The 22,917-nt window shown below is 37.6% G+C and overlaps 1 protein-coding gene across 1 annotated transcript in view; it reads left to right on the top strand.

The window, feature by feature from the left end:
- Positions 1-22,917, top strand: part of PCCA (propionyl-CoA carboxylase subunit alpha) — a 273,215-nt gene that overhangs the window by 53,428 nt on the left and 196,870 nt on the right. The window contains exon 7 of the mRNA XM_083884834.1: positions 22,774-22,905. Within this exon, the coding sequence (XP_083740960.1) occupies positions 22,774-22,905 (132 nt within the window). The remainder of the gene's footprint in view (positions 1-22,773; positions 22,906-22,917) is intronic.

Here is a 22,917-nt window from a genome sequence, read left to right as displayed (position 1 = left end):
GCTGAGTGCTTTCAATGAAGATTTCTTCTTGTAGGTTTATGGTAGGGCAGGCTTCTGGGCTGGGGCTTAGTCTCTGCTGAGTAGGTCCTCTAGCTCTCACCTATTCCTGCCTGGCTGAATGTGCTAGCAAAGCATATCCTGTGGCTGTTGTGGGTGCCATTGCCCTCCCCAGTCATTCAAGTAATGAAGTTGTGTCTTAAGGCATTGTATATATTTGTGTTCAGGGTTGTGCAGTTGTTAAAGGAAGGGGAACTGTTTGCCTTCTGGATCTTATGACTTTTTGGAGCATTGATCCACATTTTGATTGAACATCTTGTACCTTCCTGTATGTGCTCCGGTAGGAATAGATTATAACTGTGAATGCTGGGGCAAAGCTGTTACCACACTAAAGGTGGTTCTGAGTAGATGAATGATCCTTTGGTCTTTGGAACAGGATCTGATCTCAAAATATAGGATGTTCCTACAGGATAGTAATTTAGCTGGTTTTTTGGGAGGGAGTTGCTTGTTCTCTTAGTTTAAATTTAGATTTCACTTTCTATGGAGCAAGAGATAGATTCTGGTCAGCCAAATTAGTATAGCCTGTAACCATATTTGTCTTTAAGAAGATTTTTGGTAGAAGGCATCTAGGGAATTCAACACCCATGCAGCCCATACTGCAATGTTCAAAGGATAATTTTCAAGTTCCTCAATTTTAGTAGTTGGTATTGTGACATATGTAATATTTCAGGCATTAATTGTTGTATCCCAAACTGTGATTAAATAATTTTAGTCTTTGGGAAGACAATTATACACTCATTAGAAATGAGTTCAGGAAGCCAGAGAATCAAATGTATATATGGGATAGGGCAATCTCTTATTTTCAGTGTATATTTTTACTCTGCTTGCAGAAAGAACATGTTATTTTAAGGTGGTACCAAACGGAAACATTTGAACTTTTTAAGACTGGTACTTTTTCTCATGGGTTCTGTTTTAATAATGTAGATAAATAATTCCCATAGCAGCCATATTATAAAGCTGTGATGAGTTTTGGTAAATGACTGTAGTGGACTGTGCAAATACTGTGTATCTGTTGCATGTACAAAGCTGAAAGTACATTATTCTTTATATGGAGAACATGCCTCTTAACACAAAAGGGCTGCTCAGGAATCTCATGTGTAAATTTGCTTCTCAAAGACGGGCAGCAGGTGTGCTGCAGAGTGGTGCTTCCGCCTGTCCCACCAAGAGAAGTTGTTTAATTTGCTCAGGTGGGAATTCAGGAAGAATATGTTCCCTGCCTGGACTTTTGGGCAAGGCATCTTGCTGGCAAGCTGTGCTTAATTTTAAATTCAAAGCCACCATACTAAAATAATATCAGGCTATTTAAAAACAAGTTACTTGAAAGGTAAAAGATGCCTAAATGCAGACTTCCGTTTGTGTTGTGTATGTGTATTTAGGCATTGACACAGTTTTGTAATATGTAGTTGCTTGCTTTTTACATGGAACTCTCACCTTGGTTGGAGGTTGAGTATTTCTTTGTGTTCACTCTTCAGTGTTTGGCTTCAGACAGTATTCAAACTTTGCACTGGGCATGTGTATATTTAATTTATCTGAGAAACTTTGTCCATTTCCATACTGTATTTGTGAATTTATACATATTAATGTATTTATTCTCAAAATATGTTGCTCTTGAGCTGAGCAGGAGAGGATCCTGTCCTGCTACTTCCTTCCATGTTTTTTTGTCTTTTTGTGTTCAAGAATGTGATGGCTTTTCATCTAGAAGGCGCAGGAAGCTCAGGAGATAAGTGGCTTTTTTTTTTTGCAGTTATTTCCAGCTCTAAGGAGCAATTTCAGATAGTTTGGGCACCTCATGGATGGAGTGTACTCTGTAATGAGTTTTCATAGTACCTGACAGTTAGACTCTCCCTAGAAGGTGCTGTGAATTGAGGTTTTTAATGGCTTATGAAGTGAAATATGGCTAACTTTTTCATGAGAATAGTAATGGCTTTATTTATGACATATCATGCTTAGCATAGTACAGTGTGGCTTCCATTCTGCTTTCATAGTTGTTAACTGAAGCCTCCCAGCTGCTGTATGAAATTCCTCTTCACCTTATTGTGAATAACAATTTAAACAGTATTACTACGGTTCTTTCTGAACTCTTTTTACTGAAAGTTCTAGCCTTTTGCATATGCTGAGAGAAATTCTTGTGCAAGAAATCTTCAGAGTGAAAGACTGGAGTCCAGTGAAATAAAATTTGACAAATGTATATTTAATTAAGAGCTTCCAAAGGGTGAATAAAGGGCACTCTGGGTTCTGCTCTTGTATAGACTGTCTCTATCTTTCTACTATACCTTACACCAAAATGTCTATGTGATAAAAATTAATGGTTTTTCTACAAGATTTTGTTTCAGATATATTAGTTTGTGTAGTAGATTATAATTTTATCTTCTTTTGTTTTACAAAAGGTGGGTGTTTTTTTTTTTTTTTGTTTTTTTTTTTTTTTTTTTTTTTTTTGATTTAGTTATTTCCAACTATACAAAACACTTTTCTAGTCATTTCAGTGCTTGATAACTTTAGGCTTCATTGCCTCTACATTTTTCAAATTATTAGTTTCCTAATGCTTACAGCTTTAATTTACCCCCTACTGGTATCTTTAAATGGGTTTTCAGAATTTTGAAAGTGGGCTACTATAGTTGTATTTCAGTATTGGTCCTGACTGACACAGAAATTCTTAAGTAGCCTCCACAATTAAAGGAATGGGAGATTCAAACAACTCCTACAGCAAGATGCCAAAGATTCTCTTAAATAAATTTGTATTTGGTTTCTTAGAATGTTTTTGCTTTGATTATTTCTGGTAATTTGCCTGTTGCTTTTGCAAGTGCTTTTCTCTCAGATGTAACTTAAATATGTTAATTTCAGTATCTGTTCCTCTAATGCAATATACTTTACATTAAAGCATTTGCTTTGTTTAGAAAATAACAGATACAAATCTGATATACTGCTTGCCTCACAGCACCAAAATATCCATAAAGGATAGCTTGAAGAGTTGAGTTCACATACTGTGTCCATGGATGAGTGTATTAATGCATGTTTGCACATTATGTTCTAAATATAATCCAGGCTATTGTTTTAGCTCCAAGTGCCAGAAAACTATGGAACTATCTTTCTTTGAATTTACAGTTTGAATTTTCCATTACTTAGAATTGAAGAAGCAGTGATAAAATATCTGCAGTATGTTCATGCATGGACTGTAGTCTATATAACTTTGAATCATTTAGCATTCTGCCTCATTTCTGTGGAAAAAAGTATCATTCCTGAGGGCTTCAAAATGAGGCATTCTTCTTGCAGTTAAACCCAATGTTATCTTTCCCTCTCCCTCTTGAATCTGTTTTCTGATAGGTTTTCTTTTTTCCAGTTTCTGACTACTGTATGATTTAGGGAAAATACACAAATATGTTTTAATATTTCCACAGCACAGGAGACTAGGAAATTTGTGACTAAAGTTTAAAACTGATTAAAGAGCAGCAGAAGAAAAGGAGATGGAAAAACCTTACTAACCCAATCTCTCAAAAGTTCTTGTCAGTGTATTGAGATTCCAGTCCAGCTAATTCTTAAAAAGCCTGCATTATCATTCAGTGCAGGGATGGTTTCCTGAATCTGACTCCATCAATGAGATACTTATATTGCCATGTAGTCTCAATGTTATGTAATGTCACATCAGTCTTGGTACACAGTACTGTAAAAGTGCAACCATTGCAGCTGCCTTTGAAAAATAATGAAAGAAAACAGAGCCTTTAGGAATAAGAAAATCTTATTCCCTTTTAAGGAGTTTCTAGTGTAGCATGTTTATATCTTGGTCTGGTAGAGTGAAATAAAATCTGATGACTGGACTCCATTCTAGGAGTGACAAATCTTCTTAAAATATTTGGACTGAGAAGCTACTGCAGGGATAACTTGGAGTTGAAATGGAGATGGAACTTGCCTCGTGAAAAGCCTAGGTAATGATTAGGTTTCAGCATGGATAAATAAAACTTTATAGCCCATGTTCCTGTGATAGTTGAATGCCAATGATACAAGTGATGTAAAGTAATTAATGTTACTATGAAGGGTTTAAATTTAATTTCTGGTTGCTTACTCTTATTTGAGTATAAGACTTCTGGTTTGATCTGGTATTTCCCTGTATAAGATATCCAAAGTTTGGCTTTTGTTACTGTCTTATAACAAAATTATAAGCCTGAAATTTTTCATTCAAATTGGACTGTATTTTGAGGATTGCAGTGAAAACTGCAGGTATCACTATAATGTAGTAGCTTATGCTAATTATTCCAAAACAGAGACTGGTCAGGATGCTGTACTGTTGCAAATTACAAAAACATGAACTTCAGTCTTAAAATTGTCACAAAGCTCTTGCCTTATAACTTGGAAGTTGGCTTTTGAGCAGGTTTTGGTGTATTTTTTTTTCTTTTTTTTTTCTTTTTTTTTTTTTTTTTTTTTTTTAATTTAAAGAATAGAAAACAACTGAGATGCTTTGGTGAACAGGAAAGGAAATGCTATTAGGTGTCAAGAAGTTGGTATGTCTTGCTGCTTTTTTGAATTGTGTGCTCTGAAGGAATTTAGCATTCAGCTACATTATCTGCATTGTAATAGCTGGTAATGGATATAGATTCTTCCCTGAAACAAGGATCCAGTGTGATCTTCCAGGGAGTTTTGAAGCAGCTCAGATGTCATGTGATTTAAAAAAAAAGTCTGAACTGTTTTTATACTATAAGTTTTTATTACTAAGGCTGCTGACATTTACTGGATAATAATGTTTATGTATGATAGTTAAGGGTCTTAATTCTCCATGCCTTTCTAAAAATTAAACTGGCTGTAAAACTATATGTATAAACTATGTTAAGTGATGTATATATTCCTTCTTGGATTACAAAAGCATATCATCATATGAATAAGTGGTATAAGTATTTGGACCAAGAGAAGAATGTTTAATATATAGAGCATTATCAAATTAATTTTTCTTCAGGGATTAAAATAATGAGGTTCAAATTTCTTGTGGAACTGAAGCCCCATATGAGTGAGTAAAACAGAAGCTGTCCTTTTACCGATGTATTCAGCCTGTTCATGAAAAGATGTGGCAAATGGACCATAACTAATCATTATTAGACAGCAGAAGTGTAAAATACCTTTAAAGATATGTAGAGGTGTCAGTGTCTCTGTGCCTCAGCCAGCCCTGACACCTGGACAGCAAAGGGCACGGGTTGGTAGCAGGATGAACCTCACCCATCCCTTGGGTTCTTGTTTGCCCAAAGGAGTCAAGTGATGACAGCAGGAAAGAAAGAGGGACTCTGCTCTGGGTTAACTGCTGGCTTTATTCATCCCCCAGTGGGGATAACCTCAGTTCAGGGTATCTGCCTCAGCAGAAGTGACCCCTTGGCAGAAAGAGCGGGAAAAGGCAGGAAACCCCCAACAGTAACATCTTTTACTGGGGGGAGGAACTCAGGGATGGGTTTAACTGGGGACAAATCAGGGATCATGTGGGTATGGCTCCACAGGTTACCTGATACACATTGTAACAAATCAATAACTCGGGTGGGAAGACAGCTGAAGTCTTGTCCAATCACTTGGGGTCCTCACTGGAACTTTCCAGACTTTTGGGAGAGACCCCAAAGTGACAGACAAGGCCCAGGGGCTGGATAACTTATGATTGACACATAACTGGGGTTGGGGTAAAACCAAGAAGAGCTGAATATGGGTGACATGGGGCAAACCATTACAACTTACAAAAAACAATATAAAACAAAGAACAAATACATACATAAAGCTGATAAAACCAAAACCACACCACTACAAAGATATATAGGCTTACATAAACTAGTTGAGAAATAATATGTTGAAGGAAGACCTTGAGGTTATAAAGTGAATGTAGTTTTAATGTTGTGAATGGCAAGAACTCCTTTCTGAACCATTCATACATCTGTGATGAAGAGATTTGCTCCTTGCACAAAGGTCACTCTGTGTTTTCTGATCTAAAGTTGAAGGATAAATAGCAGTGAAGATATAGTCCTGGAGCTGAAGAAAATTTACTTGAAAGATCAAAGATAGAAACAACTTCAATCACATTCTTGACTGTTTAACACTTAAATGACTCTCCATTTTTTTAAGTGTAATGATGGATATTGCAAATTATAATAAATGTAATCACCTTACAGTATCACTACTGTCTATTGTTGACTTCATCTATATTACAGCAAAATCCAAAGAACCTAATTATGCTCACCACATCTCTGTTGTGCTCCATGTCACGTGCACATGTGTAGTGAAAAGCTGGTTTATGCTTTTTCCCCTTCTCCAATTCTGTTAGCATCTGAAGAAAAATAAAAAGGGGTAAGTTAAAAAAGTACCTGGGGAAGAAAAACCTGAGGCTCCAAATGAAAAACCTAATGCCTGCAGCCACAAAAGGGTATCAATCCTCACCATTCTTTAAAAAATGGAGACATGCAAGCAGTCCTTGTGGCTGAGTAAAGCAGTATTTAAAGGTATGGGCATTTGTCTTTCCTCTTTTCAGTTACCTCTCAAGCTTCTGCAGTGGGAAGAGTCTTGTGCTCTCCATTAATAGAGCTTTTAAACATAAAACTTGTTTAAAATGTGACCAGGAAAGGCCAAGAATTATGATACAATATAATGCAATATGATGCTTGTGATGCAATGTAAGTTTAAGAGACTACTTAATATAACTTTTGTTTTGTTTTCATAAAGAACAAGCTCTTTATATTAATTCGTGAAGCCCTACAGGTTTAGGGACCCGATATCTGTACTGTAGTCCTTAAAATAAGAGGCATGGTTGTCTGGAAAAGTGACAATATTGGTCTTGGTTTCTATATTTTTAGAACTTTCCCTTCCTATACATAATATTTTTGAATTCTTTTGGAATGTATTTATATTCAGAGTGGAAAACATTATTTATTCCAGACATGAGTTAATGAGTTCCTTATTTTCACATTTCTTTCCTGTATTGAAAATCTTGGGAGCCAGGATCTTTGTTTGTTTGTTCTTCTAAAAGAAGTCAGTCCCAAGCACCAGCTCTAGTTCATAAATACTTTTCTGTAGCTGAATATCTTCTGTCAAACTGTCTATTTTTTTTATGGCTAGCTCTCTTGTCAGTTCAAATTTAGTGGGTTTTTAAAATTATTTTTTAATTTTCAATTTGTTGGAGAGATGATGAGCATCAATTTTATTCACAGTGATTAATAAATACATGTTTTAGATTGTGTTTTTGTTAAAAAATGTACAGACTGAAACTTGGACGGAGAAAAGGAGTGCATTTAACTTGTCTCCAAGCAGTTACTGAAATCTTTTATTGCAATAAATGTAGAGAGATCATTGTGACATCATATTTAAAACTACTTATTTCTCACTGAAAGTGGTGATTCTTACTTATTTTAAAAGTTTGCCAAGGTAATCCTTTACATTTATAGCATCATGCTTACATGCTTATCAAGTATCCACTTGAGATTGTGACAATTCAGGTAGAGCCTGAAGTATGAGGCTTGGGGAAGGAGTTCTGCTGATGCAGAACTGGTTTTTACCAATAGCTCTGCAGCTTGTCAGCTTTCTAATTTGGAGCAAGTCTTTCCCATCTTTAAGCTAATTAAAGGCACACTTGTTTTGAAATTGGGAAACAGTTATTTTAACAAGTGATTAACAGACAGCATTAATTTTTTTAGAAGTTTCAATGATGGGACCAGTTACTGTTTAGGAGGATGCTCTAGAAATTGCATGGTAAATTCCTTTCTATTCTAGCCTTTCCTCCTACTGGGACTCCCCAGTGAAGGTTTCAAATCCTGCTCTAGCTCCTGCTGCCAATGGTACTTGAGTTGCTCCTACAAAGCAAGGAATGAGAACCATAATACCACCTTACATCTTGTGCACATTTGTGAAAGGATGCAGTTTCATAATCTCTGTAAACAGAAGTTTTCCTGCTGTGTTAAGGAGGTGTTGGCCGTGGTCACTTGTTCCTGCCATCTCCCTTGTGCTGGGACTAGTATTTATGTAGTCATCTAGAGCAAACTTAAAAGTAATCTGGAAAGAGAACTTAGCAAAATGAGATGGCTGACGTGTGAAAAATGAGCAGTCTGGAGGTCAGGACTCCACTTTTTTGTGGCAGAATGGTACTACCTTCTGAGTTTGTTACCATGGTAGAGCATTTCTCAGTGTTGACAGCTAAATTTCCTCTTGGGCTGAGCCCATCAGAACAAGTGTCTTGCTGCTACCTGATGTATTGTTAGCAGGTGACCACAAGGATGATGGAGCATTGGGACTGTAAAATGGGCCTTTCCAGGGTGAGAGCATGTTGGGATTAGAGTTGCTCTGCCATGCTGTGCTTATTCTCTGGTTACGTTTGTGCTGTGGTGCAGTTGTGGTCTCTCCTTGTCTCTTTGCCCCTCTTCTTTGGTGCAGGAGGTAAAATGTAGTCTTTTGTATATACTTATAGATGCTTTTTTACTGCTTATGTCTCAGAGTATATTCTACCTTTAAGGATTTTTTTCTGTAGCTTTGAGGAACATGTAGTTGCACATACTACTTCAGCATTCAATTTGCAAGTGAAAATCCATTTTACTAAGAATTTTGAGATAATCCTAGCTCAGCAGATAAATTGGAGATTGGACTTCTGGAGCTTGTTGTATTTCACCATTTTTGTGTAACTTAGCTGAACTATTAAAGTAGAAAAATTTTCTAGAGTACTGTGGTCTTATTTGCTATCTTATGCAGTTCTGAGACATCAGTTTGCATCAAAATGTTACATACATTTAATTTTCAAACTTGATACTTTTCTAGTCTCTGTTTACCCTAGTTTCATGCCTCTTTTGCCTTTGAAAAGAAGTAAATACCAACTTTTTCAGAAAGATTGCCTTAATTTAACCAGCTGATTCCCTCTACAGGCTAAAATTTTGAAATTTAGGGCCTGTAACTGTTTAAGCATGCTTAATTTCGAGCACATGCTTATTTACAGGATCCAGATTTGTTTGTCTAATTACTTTATAGCATGAGTGAAGCCAGACTGTCCAACTCTCAGGCCCATCTGTTGGGAAGGGGAAGGAGGAACTTGACTGTGTCTGTTCCAAAAAGCTGTTTCAGCTGTAGTTACCAGATGAAATTTGTTTCAGATTCAGAGTTGGTGGTATTCGGGAATACATGGTAGATACGTTTGTCATAATATCCTGAGCTCAGAATGGTTGTGGTTCATAGGAGCAGGACCACAAGGGTATCTCATAGATTGCTTCATTTTAAGTGCCTGTAAATTCTCTGGTGCTACATATCGAAATAATTTATTGACTTGTTTTATTTATGACACTGAGATAGTGAGAGGTTGTTGTCCCAAAGCTGTAGCATTTTAAATGCCTGTCCATCACATTTTGTTCCACAGGTTTAAATATGCCAAATTCCACTGTTACTTCCTAATGCTAGCCAAGAAGTATAACTTACACATAATTAGAAAATAATCTGAAACTTTTATAATTTTCAGTTGTGTTTATTTTCACATGTAATTCTTTGCCTTTAGTGTAAAAATAAAATTAAATGGCCAAATCTGCACATTTCCTTCATGTAAGAATGTGTGAGTAAAAACAGGGCTTGGTGGAAAACTCCAAATTCGGATATAAGAGTATACAAGCCCTATTACTTAAAGATAATAAAATTAGGAATAATATTTTTCTTTTAAGTTTGGCTACAAAAGAACCTGAACCTTTTTCTTAATTTTATTTGAACATCCACATTTAAGAGGACAACACAATCACAGACATCTCTGCCCATATCTGATGTAAACTTCCTGTAAGTAGAGCACAAATAGAAACTGGAGGGAGAGCTATGTACATTGATGATTAAAACATATAGGAAAAAAAGAATATTTTCTGAGAATGATTTCCAAGGGGAAAAAAAATAAATGAATTTTTCATTTGCTCAAATGTAGTATATTGGGCCTCTCTTGGTGGGCAGCTGTAAGAGCTAGTTATCTTTCATTACAGGGTAATTAATCTACAGTTTTCTCCAAGGAACTGTATGTAAGATTTGAATAATAGAACATCTTCTATTAGTAGCACTACTACATGCATATTTTTGCAGAGAAGCAATGCAGGAGACAAGACAGAGTGTGCTTCGTGGAATTCCATGGAATGGTATCTTTGCTGTGACTATGTTGCCTGACATTATCTGTATGTACACTAGTGCTTGCTCAGCTGATGAGAGGGTGTCACAGAAGTGGTCCACTACCATCCTCTCTCAGATTGTAGATGCTTCTCCCAACTTCTTCCGTGCCTTTGCTGGTGAAGGGGGTTCCCTCTTGTCCCTGCTTGTCCCCGAGATGTGTTTTCCTAGCACTATGCTGTATCCTGTGTTGACCCAAGACAATTGGGTAAGCTTGCCTTCCACAAACAGGAACCTTTGGATTTTTTTTTAAACTATTATTTCATTGATCTAATGGTTATCACTTGTCTGCAAAGCTAAAGGAACAGTATACTTTAGTACAGATGTAGAAATAAATGGCTAGAGACATCAATACCAGCAGTTATTAGAGAAGAAAGATCAGTATGACAAGGCTCTGCTTTCTCTTAAAGAAATGGATATTTTGAAATTTGGTAGGGAGATATATATCCCTTTATCTCAGCAAAACATGTGGGTCTTGTCTATGCTGTGACAAGGCTTGTGCCAGGCTCTCTCTGATTTTGGTTGCTGTCCCTGTCCAGAGACTAAGATCTTCCTGATATTCTTCACCTAGCACTGTGGAGTAAATGGGTTTAGCAGGGAATTCTGGAGATGAGTCCCTTTCTTGAGGAGGCATCAGCTGGAACATGTTGTTTAGGTTCATATCCAGTTGAGTTTGAAATATCTCTAAGAATGAAGACTCCACAGCCTCTCTCAGTTATGCATTCCTGTGTTTGATCAACATCTTCCAGTATTCCTTGGCTTTCTAGATCGCAGCTATCTCACCTGTATCTCATCAGCATTGCCATGACAGTACCTTTGTAACTCCCAGTTTTGCCCTGCTAGTGACTGCTGCAGGCATCTCTGGTCACAAGTGTAGTTTTCAGACAGCCTCCCTCCACCTTTCCTGTGTGCTTTCCTCCATCTACCCTATTAAATGTCTGGTGACAGTGTATTTGTTGACAGTTGTCCCTACTGGCGTTAACCCTTCTGGAGACTGTCCCTCAAAATCCTCTAAGAACCCCGCTGCCCATTTAGCTATTTTTAGCTCATGTGTTGTCCCAAACTAATTGCTGCATGCTACTGCTGGTGGCATGGGAATCAGGAGCAATTGCACCCTGGGGTTGGGGGTACTGACTTTTTGGGTCACAACTGTGTGACACTTACTGTGACCTATGGGACAGCATCCCATCCTTGGTTTTTATAATGCCTTCATGCTTGAGCAGCTATTGCCCCAGTCCTATCCTTCCCTTACTTGTGTGATGTTTTGTGTTTTTTAGTAATTGCAGAGTCAATATAGCCTGGCTTTGGTGGAAGACAGTCTGTTGGTTTAGTGAATTAAAACCTGGTTTGGTGTGGTGATGACAAACAAACAAAACCACAAACAAATGTGTGCCCATGCACATTTTGTTACTGATATTTACTGCATCTTTGGTTCTTAAATAATTGTGATTAATGTAACTGACAAAGTTATATTTATTTTTTCATAAATATGCCTGTTTATAATTTAATGTTGCTTTTTGAGTGTCAGAAATTAAATTTAATGCTGTTTAATGACTCTCTTCTTGTGAGGAAAATAACTCCAGTTTACTAACAAGATGTAGATGCTTCCACTTTTTTGAAGTGAATTTGATGGCTTGCTCTGCATCTTCTAGTGTAGTTTAGGAAGTCTTTATAAACTCTCTGAAGGTTTTCAAAACAATCTTTATCAAACGTTTGATGATGACTATTTCTGTTGACACAGTAACACTTGTCTAAATATCAGCAAATTAAGGTATTTGACAGGAAGTAAATTAGTAACCTTGTGAGGACAGTGGTGAGGATTTTTAAGCACTGGCTGGCTGAGAAAAGGGCCCTGTAGGTCAGAATGGCATTACCCATGTTAGAATTTGGTTGGGGCCATGGGCTGTTAACAGTGTTGTTTTTATCAAGAGTGTTGCTTATTCAGTGTCTTTGTCTGTTACAATGTCTGAGGCTCTTTTTCAATGTAGTTTTTAGAGAAGATGATTATTAGGAAGATAATTCTCTGGTCACTTACCTTCCTGGCTGTCAACACCAGGGTTTCTTATGCTTAAATCATTAGTAAATTCAGGGTCGTGTGAGCTTGGACAGTCATCATAAGTTTTCATTTAGTTTCTGAATGTTCAATATAAATATAATTATAGTCACCTAACTTTGAAAGCATTGTAGAATGTCTGGAAAAATACCAGACAGATTTTTTTCCAACGCACAGGCATACAATTAATACCCTTTGACTGCCAGCTCAATGTAACATCTCAGTAACACAGTGCTGATTTTTCATTACTCATTCACTTCTAAATATATTCACATGTTTTGATCATTAATTTGCCCTCCCCTTTGAAAAACACAAGCTATGGTATTGCAAAGTGCACTTACTGACTAAGCTATATGTTTGTGTTCTCTATTAATTTGCAAAGCTTCACAAGTAGCTTTAGGACAGGAGGAATAGTATGGCTGTATTAAGAGAGTGCCTTGTGTCCGTTCATTTTCTTTATTTGCTCTAACATTGGAGTTTTTGAACTGTTCGTTATTCTACTTGTCCTCCCTTACTGAACTTTCAGTTTGATACAGAAAATTTTGTGTATGCCATAAACTTGAGTCTTTGGTAATGTGGTAATTGGCTAGAATGATGCTCCCCTGTTTTTCACTCTCATCACTGCCCTGTTTTTTCTACATGACTGCCTGGTTTTAATTTAGACTAATGTATATTTTTTGTTAAACATCTCATTGAGTATTTTCTGCCAGGCTGAAGGCTTTTTCCCCACTGAAAGCCAAATGGCCTAGAAAATAAAGTGCTGCTAACTTTCTCTGCTGAATTCAGTACAGGAATTCCAAGTGCTTTCCTCCCTCCAAACAAATTAAAAATATGTAGCTTGAATCCTAATTTTAAAAAAAGTGAAGAGTTAATGTGCTCCAAGAGTAAATTGGTTGTGTTTTGAAATGAAGTAGTTAATAGGTTTGACTAGTTGTGGCTCAAATGTATTCTTTAATTGATAAGATGGACTTAATTGATAAGCAAGGACTCTTTCTTACCTTGCTAACATATTCAGGCTGGCTTTGTGTAACACTGGCATATTATATTTTAAACTAAGTTTGACTTAACGATTAAACAACTGCTGCTTTTACATCAGGCAAAATCTTGTGTGGTCATGCAACTGGTGGAACTATTTTGTGTTGCATGAAAAATGAAATGGTCTTCCTGAGGTTGGATGATCGGGAAGACTAAGATTACACTTGTGTTTGCCATTTCCTTTGTGCATACCTGATTCCTTCTCTTTATCTTCGTGTAATCAGCAGCTATATCCATTGCCAGGATCTAATTGAACTTAATGAAGAAAGAGGTTCTGCTGTTAAGCTTCTGCATTTTCTGCTCTTTGTGCTGCTCACTGGTGCTAAAAAGAGATGAGTTAACATAAACCTGAGTAGGCTGTTTAACCTTCTTTCTCTTCTGGAAATGTAGATGCAATAACATTTGCAGCTGAAAAGGCTCATTCGCAGTTTCTAATGTTTAAGGATGCAAATGAAGCATTTTGTCTTTTCTGTCGCCTGGAGGTGTTAAGCAAGGAAACAGAAAGAGGTTTCTAGGATTAGTTCCACAGATTTCTTTTATCATGTAAAAATCAAGGGTGGTTTCAATGCTATGAAGTGAAGAAAAGCAATATGGAAACCATCCAGGGAAAATTCTTAAGTTTAGTTTGTTTCTCCTTAAATTTTCTGGGCATTCCTTACTATTGATATAGGTTATCAAACTCAAAACTCTTTCTAGCTACATTCCTGTGCCTCAGGTGGTGTCAATGTAGTGTTTCATGTATGGCAAAGTAATTAATCACTTACAGAGGCATGTCATGCAAATTCCTGTACATTCAAATTGTATGGTTTGCATTTGAGAAATGCTTCTGAACTCAGTTAGTTCAATATTGCATTTAGGTTCTGGACAAACATATAATATATAGACCATCTAAAGCCTTAAATTGTTTCAAAGTGAAATTATCAAGTGAGACTTCCAGTTGCTGATCAGATCCAAAGTGAAAACTTTTAAGTACAGAGCCACAGAGGTGGTACGTATTCTCAGTGTCTTGTGCTTTGAGCCCTTGGAAAAGCTGACTCTGCTTCGTTCACTTGCAAAGGTATGACTGGGAACTATGTAAGTGGAAGTACTTACAAGTTACAATATACACATCTTTTTGATAAAGGGGAGTTTTTAATTTCGAAATGCAGAATTAAATCAATGCAAGCACATTTACCCTTTGTACATATAATGTATGATAATAACAGTTCACAACTTGGGTCTTGTTAAGGACATTGTCTATGGATCAGTCTGGTTCTTAGTTTTGACTTTGTAAATTTACCACTTCTGTGGGACTAGAGGAGGTGACTTTAAGGTTTATTAAAAAAAAAAAAAAAATCCATGCAGCATTAGTGCTTAAGGTGGTGCTGACCATTTGGAGTTATTCTGGCCATTTCCTGGTGTTTATGCAGAAAGTTTTGTACCTTTTCTGTGGTGTACACTGTTTTGGACACTGGAGTTAAGTTGCTTTAGATTGTACTGGCTTGGCAACTGTGCCTTTTGTTTAAGCTGAGCTTTGGAGTAGTCTAACAAATTGAACCCTTTTTTTCCACCTCCAGTATTTCAACATACATCTACTGCATTTTAAAAAACATAATTATGCCTATCTCTGTCTATAGTATATATCGCTACATGCTGTTCCTGCATTTTATTTCCAGCCTGCTTTAAAGAAGGCATGTTTGGGGCCTGGATAATACTTGTTTTTATTTGGTCCCGCAGAAGTTTGTCTGGCCCTACTGGTAAACTGATTAATGGATTTTCATGCCTCTGCATATCTGAAACTATACTTTGGAGACAGGTGTTAACAGATTCATACCAGGTTTAAATAAATCAGTTAATATTTCTTAGAATGATGGTTTAAAGGGAGTATACTAACACACATCTCCCTACCCATCGTAGATGTTAAACATGGAAATTGGCATCAGTTGGCTTATTTTCAAGTAAATGAGTGTATTCCAATTTTTTTTTTTTTTTAATTTTTTTTTTTTTGGTATTGCTGCCCAGCAATTTTCTTCTTTTCTTAACGTGTGGTTGGAAAATGCTTTAGTGTTCTTTAAATTCAGTTTTAAGAAGTGAGACAGACTTCTTGCAGCTGTGTTCAATTTTAGGTAAAGCCTTTTTATTCTGCTAGCTTTTTCTTTTCAAAGGAAACACTTTCAATGTATGACTTTCTCTTACAATATGTACTCCTGTTTGAGACAGTGAGTACAGATATTTAAAGTGGCACAGTGTAGTGCCACAGGTAGTGACATAACTTGTTTGGGGAGCTCTGACTTCTACACTGTGGTATATTTTGGAGCCAAGTTACAGTTCTGATTTTAAAGTAGAATTTGGAAGAAACCATGAGATATGACAGGCTGGGCAGCACAGTTCTTTATTATCACCTTCCTCTGCATGTTGCCTTAGGCACTATTACTCTTCCAGCTGCCAATTTATATTTTGCTTTTGAGGCTACTTGCTGTCACAAGCTGCCTTGTGCTTCAGCAGCTCAAGGTGATTGTAGTAATCCATCTTCTTCCAAAGATCTCAAACAAAACAAAAGCCAAACTTCTGCAGAAATAACTGCAGTAGTCAAAGGCAGGTGTAGTCAGAGAACAGTAGGATGCTATAGCCCTTCCCTCTTTCAAACCTGTGCTTTTGCTTACATCACGTACTGTCTTCACTCTGCAATAAGCCTGTACAGAAGGTTTTAATTTACTTCAGCATGGCTCATTTTGTAAAAATTCTTGTTCTAATGAAGGATGCTACTTGAATGTGTGTTTGTGTAAATGTTTGTGCATTGTAAAGATCCTTTGTCTTTTGTTCTTTTTATTTCATTGTAAACAAGATTGGAGGAATTTTTCTTTACTGGACTGCTGGAGAGTTACTGCTCATGGTGATCCATGACAATACCTAGGCTTTTTACTGATTAAGGCCCTTGGCAGCTTAAAATTCAACAGCAGAGAATTAAATTTTCTATTTATTGGTACTAAATTTGCAGGTTGATGCCTGCACAAATCATTGGGTTCTCCTGTGTATGCTCTTAATTCTGAGCCTTCAAGACAGCAGCAACAGGGCCCAAGTATTTGAGCTGAAGCTTCAGGATTTTTTTCATATCCACCACACTCTATTGTAGAGCATTTTAACAGTTCAGTATTTCCTAAGTTATTGAGTGGATGCTTCTTATTATATATTCCAGTAGATTTCCTTGAGGGATTCCTTCCCAATGTTAAATGGAGAGTTCCTGAATTCTGAAGTGCTCTGTGTACCTGCCTTTTTCAACTGATGTCAGTGTGCCTGTGTTGGTGATGGTGGCGTGGTGGTGGTGTGTTTTTCGTTTGTTTGGTTACTACCCTTTTCCTTGGTAGTACTCCTGAATCTTGTCTGTCTTTGGATGGTTCATCTGGATTTTTCTGTTCTGCTCGGTTTTTTTCCTAGGTCGTTTGTATCTCTGTTGGACCTTCCTTTTGCTGCCAGCTCAGCTTTTCATTCCTGCATTTAGTCCATGTGACTTAGAGGCTTTTTAGCCCATCTGTCTATTCCAGTCAACTTTAAGATGTGCTGTTTATCTGCTCTGCTTTGTATATGTCTGCAGGCAGCTGCACATACAGGTTTGTGTCCTTCTGGGGATCTATGAGCTGTATGTGGAGGGGGATTGTATTTGTGGATGATCCCAATTTTTCTGGAACACTGTAATTACCAGACTACTTGTGGCTATTCCCTTCTCCCTTGGGTCTGCTTCCTTGACTGGTTGTGTGTCAAGAGAGAGTAGTACAATGGTGAAAGAATTAATCAGGTGCATATGAGGATTTCATTGAAGCCTTTTCTAGTTTCTCCTGCGAAGAAAACTTGAGGGTTAAGACAAGTCCTTTGAAAAACAGACCTATTATAAAGTTTCTACTGAAGTTCTTATCTGTGGACCTTCCTTCATAATCTTACCAATAACTTCTTCAGTAAGTGTAGTAACTTGTGCTGCCCACACTTGCTGATCTTGCTGTTCCCTCACTGCCACAGAATCTTGCTTCTGTTTCTCTCCTGTCCCTAAGTTGTTGGAATACTTAACACCATATGTCAGAGCTGTTTTAAGCAGTGGCTTTGATGCTTCAAACTTGAGCCATTCTGTGTTTCAAACAGTGCTCCTCAGAGAAGCATCATGTTTGATTTTTAAAACAAACCTTAAAACATTAATGCAGATTTGACAAGAAGAGCAGGTTAATATGGCAGCATGCAGCCACCCTCCAGAGCACCTCAGAGTTCGAGGATGCACCATCCTCCCAAAGAAGGCTCTTGTTCCCAGTTGCATGCACCAGCAGCTTGGGGTCCTTCCTTTGGTGCCCATTAAGCTTCTCAGTTTAGCTCACTTTGTCTCATGAAAGTGATGGAAAACACTTCTTAAACAAAAAAAATGGGCCACTGTCTGCCATGTTGGTCGGCTAAGTCAACTGAGGAGTGTTTAAGCCTGCCTTTAGAGAATGGGGAGAGATAGGACTATGGGCAGGTGGGGAAGGAGAGAGAATGAGGGCAGAGGAACTCCATCTGTTGCCTCAGTCACTTGAGGGCTGTTACTGTCTTCTGTAAATATCACCCTGAGCTGAAAATATCATATATAAGTCTGAATTTGAGAACCTATGATTCAGTGGCAGCATGCAACAGATTGTTTGGGTTCTCCTGTAAGTTACATGAGCTTGTTTAAACCCAGCTCTGTGTTTACGTAGGAAAACTTATTTTCAATAAAGCAGAGCAGCTACAAATGCTTCTGAGATCTCTGTCCTCTCAGCCATTTCTTCTTCAGAGATGGGAAATACTTCCTTAAAACCAGTCATTTCAGGTACTAGGGAATGAACAAGCACAAAGCCTGCATTATTGTCACTGTTTCTGTGTGGTAAGATAACTATAGGGGCTCTTGTACCCTGAAGCAGCTGGGCACTTGGAATATGTTTTGCCACATCAGCATGCTGTGAGTGGAAAAATCCCCTCATCAAATGATCCTGAAAGAGAAAACACGAGATTCTTGATAGCAGTGTTTTTGTACATGGCATATCTCCCTGTTGGTTGAAGCTGCTCGTCTTAAGCTGATATTACACGCAGATTCAAAAATCTTGGCTCAAATGAGGACGCCAAAAACTGTGTTTAATTGTCCATAACTAACATAGTAAAAGACGGAGGATAAGTTTTAGTATCACTTGTTTTGTCTAAAGCTGAGTTGGAACTGTTCAATAATTTCCTGCAGCTCCAGGAGGCCTGGCAGTGAGTTGGCTGCTTTGCCACAGATTCATAAGCCCACAGAAGAGTATACGTTGCCAAGTATACGTGTGCAAAAGTTGTGTATGCAGTTTTCCCTCCTTCGTGCTTTCTATCTTTAGTTCCGCTTAGGCTGTCACTGAGACTGAATCCACTACTGACTATAATAAAGTGATTGTGAATGTCTACATTCATAATTTCCAGGAGGAGGTGCAAAGGAGCTCTCCTTCTAGACCCAGTCTCTTCAATTATCTCAGGTCCACAGGAGTCTGTCCGATAGGCAGGTCCTTTCCAGATGTTGAGAACATGATGACTTACACTGACATAGGTCTGTTTGGCCCATTGTTCCCTGAGCAGTCAGATGTTTGAGAGATTCTGACTGTGATGGTCACATAAACCCAATCATGAACTTCTCAAATGGATTTTTCCAAATCTTGCCTTTGCTTGTTTACTTTGATATTGTGTTTAGATTTTACTGTATTAGAGGTCCTGCATTCCCCGAGGATAAACTAAGGCTTTTGTCTGGCTTATTAAAAACCAACCACTGAACCAAAAGGAAGGGAGAAGAAACTGCTTGCAATTCTTATGGTATGACTATTAGACCTATTGCTACTGCTTTCAAAAATAGTGGGCTGTTGGGGAAAACTCTTCAATATCTACTACTTAAGACAACTAAAAATTAATTTTTTGCACAAATTCATTATGAAATGTTCTTTTATAATATATTCCTTATTATTCACCTGTACCTTTGATTATGCAAAGTAGATCAGTGATACACAGGTATCGCAGATATGTTTCTGACCAAAAGGCTGGTACATGTTTATGGTGAAACTTGATGTGTTTTCTGCAGCCAGAGAACTAGTCTTCAAGGCTGAAATATGATGCTGAATGTGTGGAGAAGTAACAAAAGTTCTTTCAAAACTTGTTTGATATGTGGTGTGTAAGCTTGGTATGTACAGCAGAGGTTTTAGTACTTGCTGCCACACTGACAAGTCTGTGTGTGAACAAACTGGTAAATCTTTGTGGGACCTGAAGATGTTGCCACCACATTATTTCTTATGGTCTGTTTTTGGCATTTTCAGTATTGACCAGTGGACTTTTGAACGGATTGTTTAATACATAGTGGGTGATGAAGAAGCTGGGGCACTTTTCTGGTGATGAGCTGAGAAACATTGGCAGAGGGCTTGAGCAAGCATCTTTGAGTGATGGAGTATTAAATTACTGTAGCAAGACTTGCAAGACTTTTTTTAGTAGTGCCTTAAGCTGACAAAGTCTTTTTTTAATGTGCTTAACTGAAATTAGCTGTGAGTCATGTCAGAAAAGACACACCTTTCCTGTGAAAGAGATGGTTAGACACACTGCCTGGAAACCAGCAGTACTACCTACGTTTTGTTAACTTCATTTTGATTCATGGATGTTGCAGAATCACATAGTTTTAGTTGTCCTGTGATATCATATTGAGTTAAACTATTTTGTTTCAGGTTGTTGATGGAGAAATAACTGGCTGTGGTGACTGCCTCAGCTGATGTTACAAGAGAATAGCTGGTGGTATTATGCTACTGCTTGTTCACCATGAAAGAGTGGATCTGCATAAGGTAGAGAGATTTGAAGCAATTAAAGCCAATAGCTGCATATGTGGACAAGTGCAATTTGTAAATTCTGAGTTATGAAAAGTATACATTAAAAAAAGACAAAGATGCAGGTTGCAACAGGTGATACTTGCATTAGAATAATGTGAATCTGCTGCACATCATTCTGGTTCTTAGTTTTTAGTAAGTAGTATGGGCTGTATCAATATGGAATATGGTTAATGCTCTGCAGGATTCATGTAAGAAACATATTGGATGCAGAGATTAATTTCTTGAAATGGCCTACTGTGTTCCTTCTCAACTGGTTCAGGAATCTTTCCTGAATGGTACTGTTCCCTTCTTATCCAGCTATCTGGACAGGAGCAAGGAGAGAACTGGGCACTTTGGAAGTCCGTGTCACAAACTGGGGAGATGAGACGGTAGCTCAAGCATGATGTCTCCTATGGGCATTTGGCTGGAAAAGTGCAAGCTTGCTGATGCCATCAATGTAATTTTTAGTCTCCTCTGCGACCTCCAGTTTGAATGAAGATTTTTAATTTTCTGTCAGAACAAAGAGGAGAAAAGAGAAATTCTGTAAGAACATGAAAGTAGACTGCAAACTACAAGTCTGGGATGGTCTGTTTTGGCAGCAAAAAATTTTAACCTTTTATCTTGACCTCTGGAGATCTCATGTTCTGAATGGTAAAGTCCAAGAAGAAAGTGAGGAGAGGAAGCAATACATGGTGAAGTGGTATTGGTTAGGATGCAAATGCCAGTGTTGTGGCAGAAACTGTGGAAACATGGTGTTTCCAGGTTAGAAGTGATACAAGAGGGACAGTGTAAGCTCCACTTGTCAAGTATGTAAACGATCCTTTTCCGCAAGGCTTTTTTGAGATTGAAATATGGTCTGATGACAGAAGAGAGCTCTGCCCTACCTCTAGGTGTATTTGTGCCTCTTGTTAAGAGAGGAAAAAGTATCAGTTTTTCAGGTTACTTCGGAAACAGTCAGCTTCAAACTTTGTGTCACTATGGTTTCATGCATCAACTCCTTGCTTTATTTCCCTTCTCCCTTTAAAAGTGAATTTCTTGAAGTGCCAAAGGACTGGAACACTAAATAATTACAGATCTACACCCTTGTTTTGGCACTCCTATCTCTTCCTTCTTCTTACTGCAGTCTTCCCAACTTTCTAGGACAGCTATTAATCAAGTTGTTAATTCCTGAGTAGCCAAGCTAAGAAGCCCAATGCAGTAGAGGTGGGCAGAGATAAATCCCCGGATGATTCATTGTAAGTCAGAGCTAACAATCCTCTGATGTAGCAGAACCGATACATTTAGTTTGGGTGTCCTTGCACTGAGCTTACTCGTGTGTCTGTAATGCTCACCTGATCTTTTCTGGATGATCTCTAGCACTCTGTCAGCTAGGACAGTATGAAATAATCTACACAGAGCTGCTACTGTTACACCGGTCCTGCTAGGAAGCTGCTGGCAATGCAAATGGTGACTTGTGCATGTTGAGCTCTCTTGGCTCTTACCGCAAATAGGAGGATGTTTCCCAACTTAAACATATTTTTCCTATGTTCTGGTGCTACCATCAAATAAATACACAGCTTCAACCAACTTTTTATTGTTAGTGACTGTAACTATATGGGTTGTATAGCACAAGGATGTGTCAGGAAAACAAAGTACTAAGGCATAAATTGCGATATAAGAAACTGCTACTTGCCATTTTGTTAGTATTGGTATTAAGTTAGCTGCCCATTGGCTAGAAACAAGTTATTTTTAGATATTTACAGGTATCTTAGAATTGAGGAGAAGAAAATAAATGTAACTTGGAAAAATTGTGCAAGGCTTGATTTAATTTTTTTATTTATTATCCTTACTCCTTTTTTATCTTCTCTTTCCCCCTCCAGTGCAAAAGAGGTAAAGTTACCTGAAACACATGAGTACTCGTTATTGCATCCGTAATTTTCAGGGAATAATAACAATTCCGATAGAATTGCCTTTAACTTAGTGTAGTACTGGCCTGAAAACATGCCTCTATCTGAATAACCTCACTGAAGTCTACTGTTGGCATAGAGGAACAGGAGGAAGAAACATGCTGTTCAGTGTTTTACCTACATATTGATGTTGAAGTATTAAAACATTTTATGTTAACCCCTTTCCACATTATTATTGGAGGAGAGTTGCCTCAAAGAATCAGGAAATGTTATTTCACTTTCTGCTTTATTTTCAAGGTCTTAAATATGTTGACTAAAAGACTACATTTTCATTGTGATGTTTCATTGAGGTTTGGTTTTAGGAATGCATACTAAATAGAATTTTAAACTGTTATCATTTGGCAAGTGCTTCTTTGTAAATCACTTTTGGTTATTTCAATGGTGAATTAACAAGCCTCTCTTTTCTGAAGGGTTATTTCTAACTTTCAGGCTGGAGTACTTCCACTTGCAGCTATTTTTCTGTAGCCTGGCTTTTGATTTATACAAATGCTAATTATAGGGCTTTGAATCTGTGTGTATACGTAGTTTCACAAGGTCATACACATTTTTAATGAACCATCTGAAATATTTATATATTGCTCTGTTGTTATATAAAGAGATCACTGCCATATAAATCTTGTTGCATTAGTCAGCTCAAAAGGAGAGAAAAATTAATAGTAATATCTGTGTATAGAAAAGCTGATTTTTATTTTTGTCTCCTCAAGTTTTATCTTCATTGTCTTTGCAGGCATCAGAAGGTGTCACCTTCATTGGACCTGACACACACGCTATTCAAGCTATGGGAGACAAGATTGAAAGCAAATTGTTAGCCAAGAATGCAAAGGTCAACACGATCCCTGGCTTTGATGGAGTAGTCAAGGTGAGAAATCAT

Source organism: Zosterops lateralis, assembly GCF_965231275.1.
Source record: "Zosterops lateralis genome assembly, chromosome: 2".
NCBI classification, from domain to species: domain Eukaryota; kingdom Metazoa; phylum Chordata; class Aves; order Passeriformes; family Zosteropidae; genus Zosterops; species Zosterops lateralis.
This window is presented reverse-complemented; position numbering and strand designations above follow the sequence as displayed.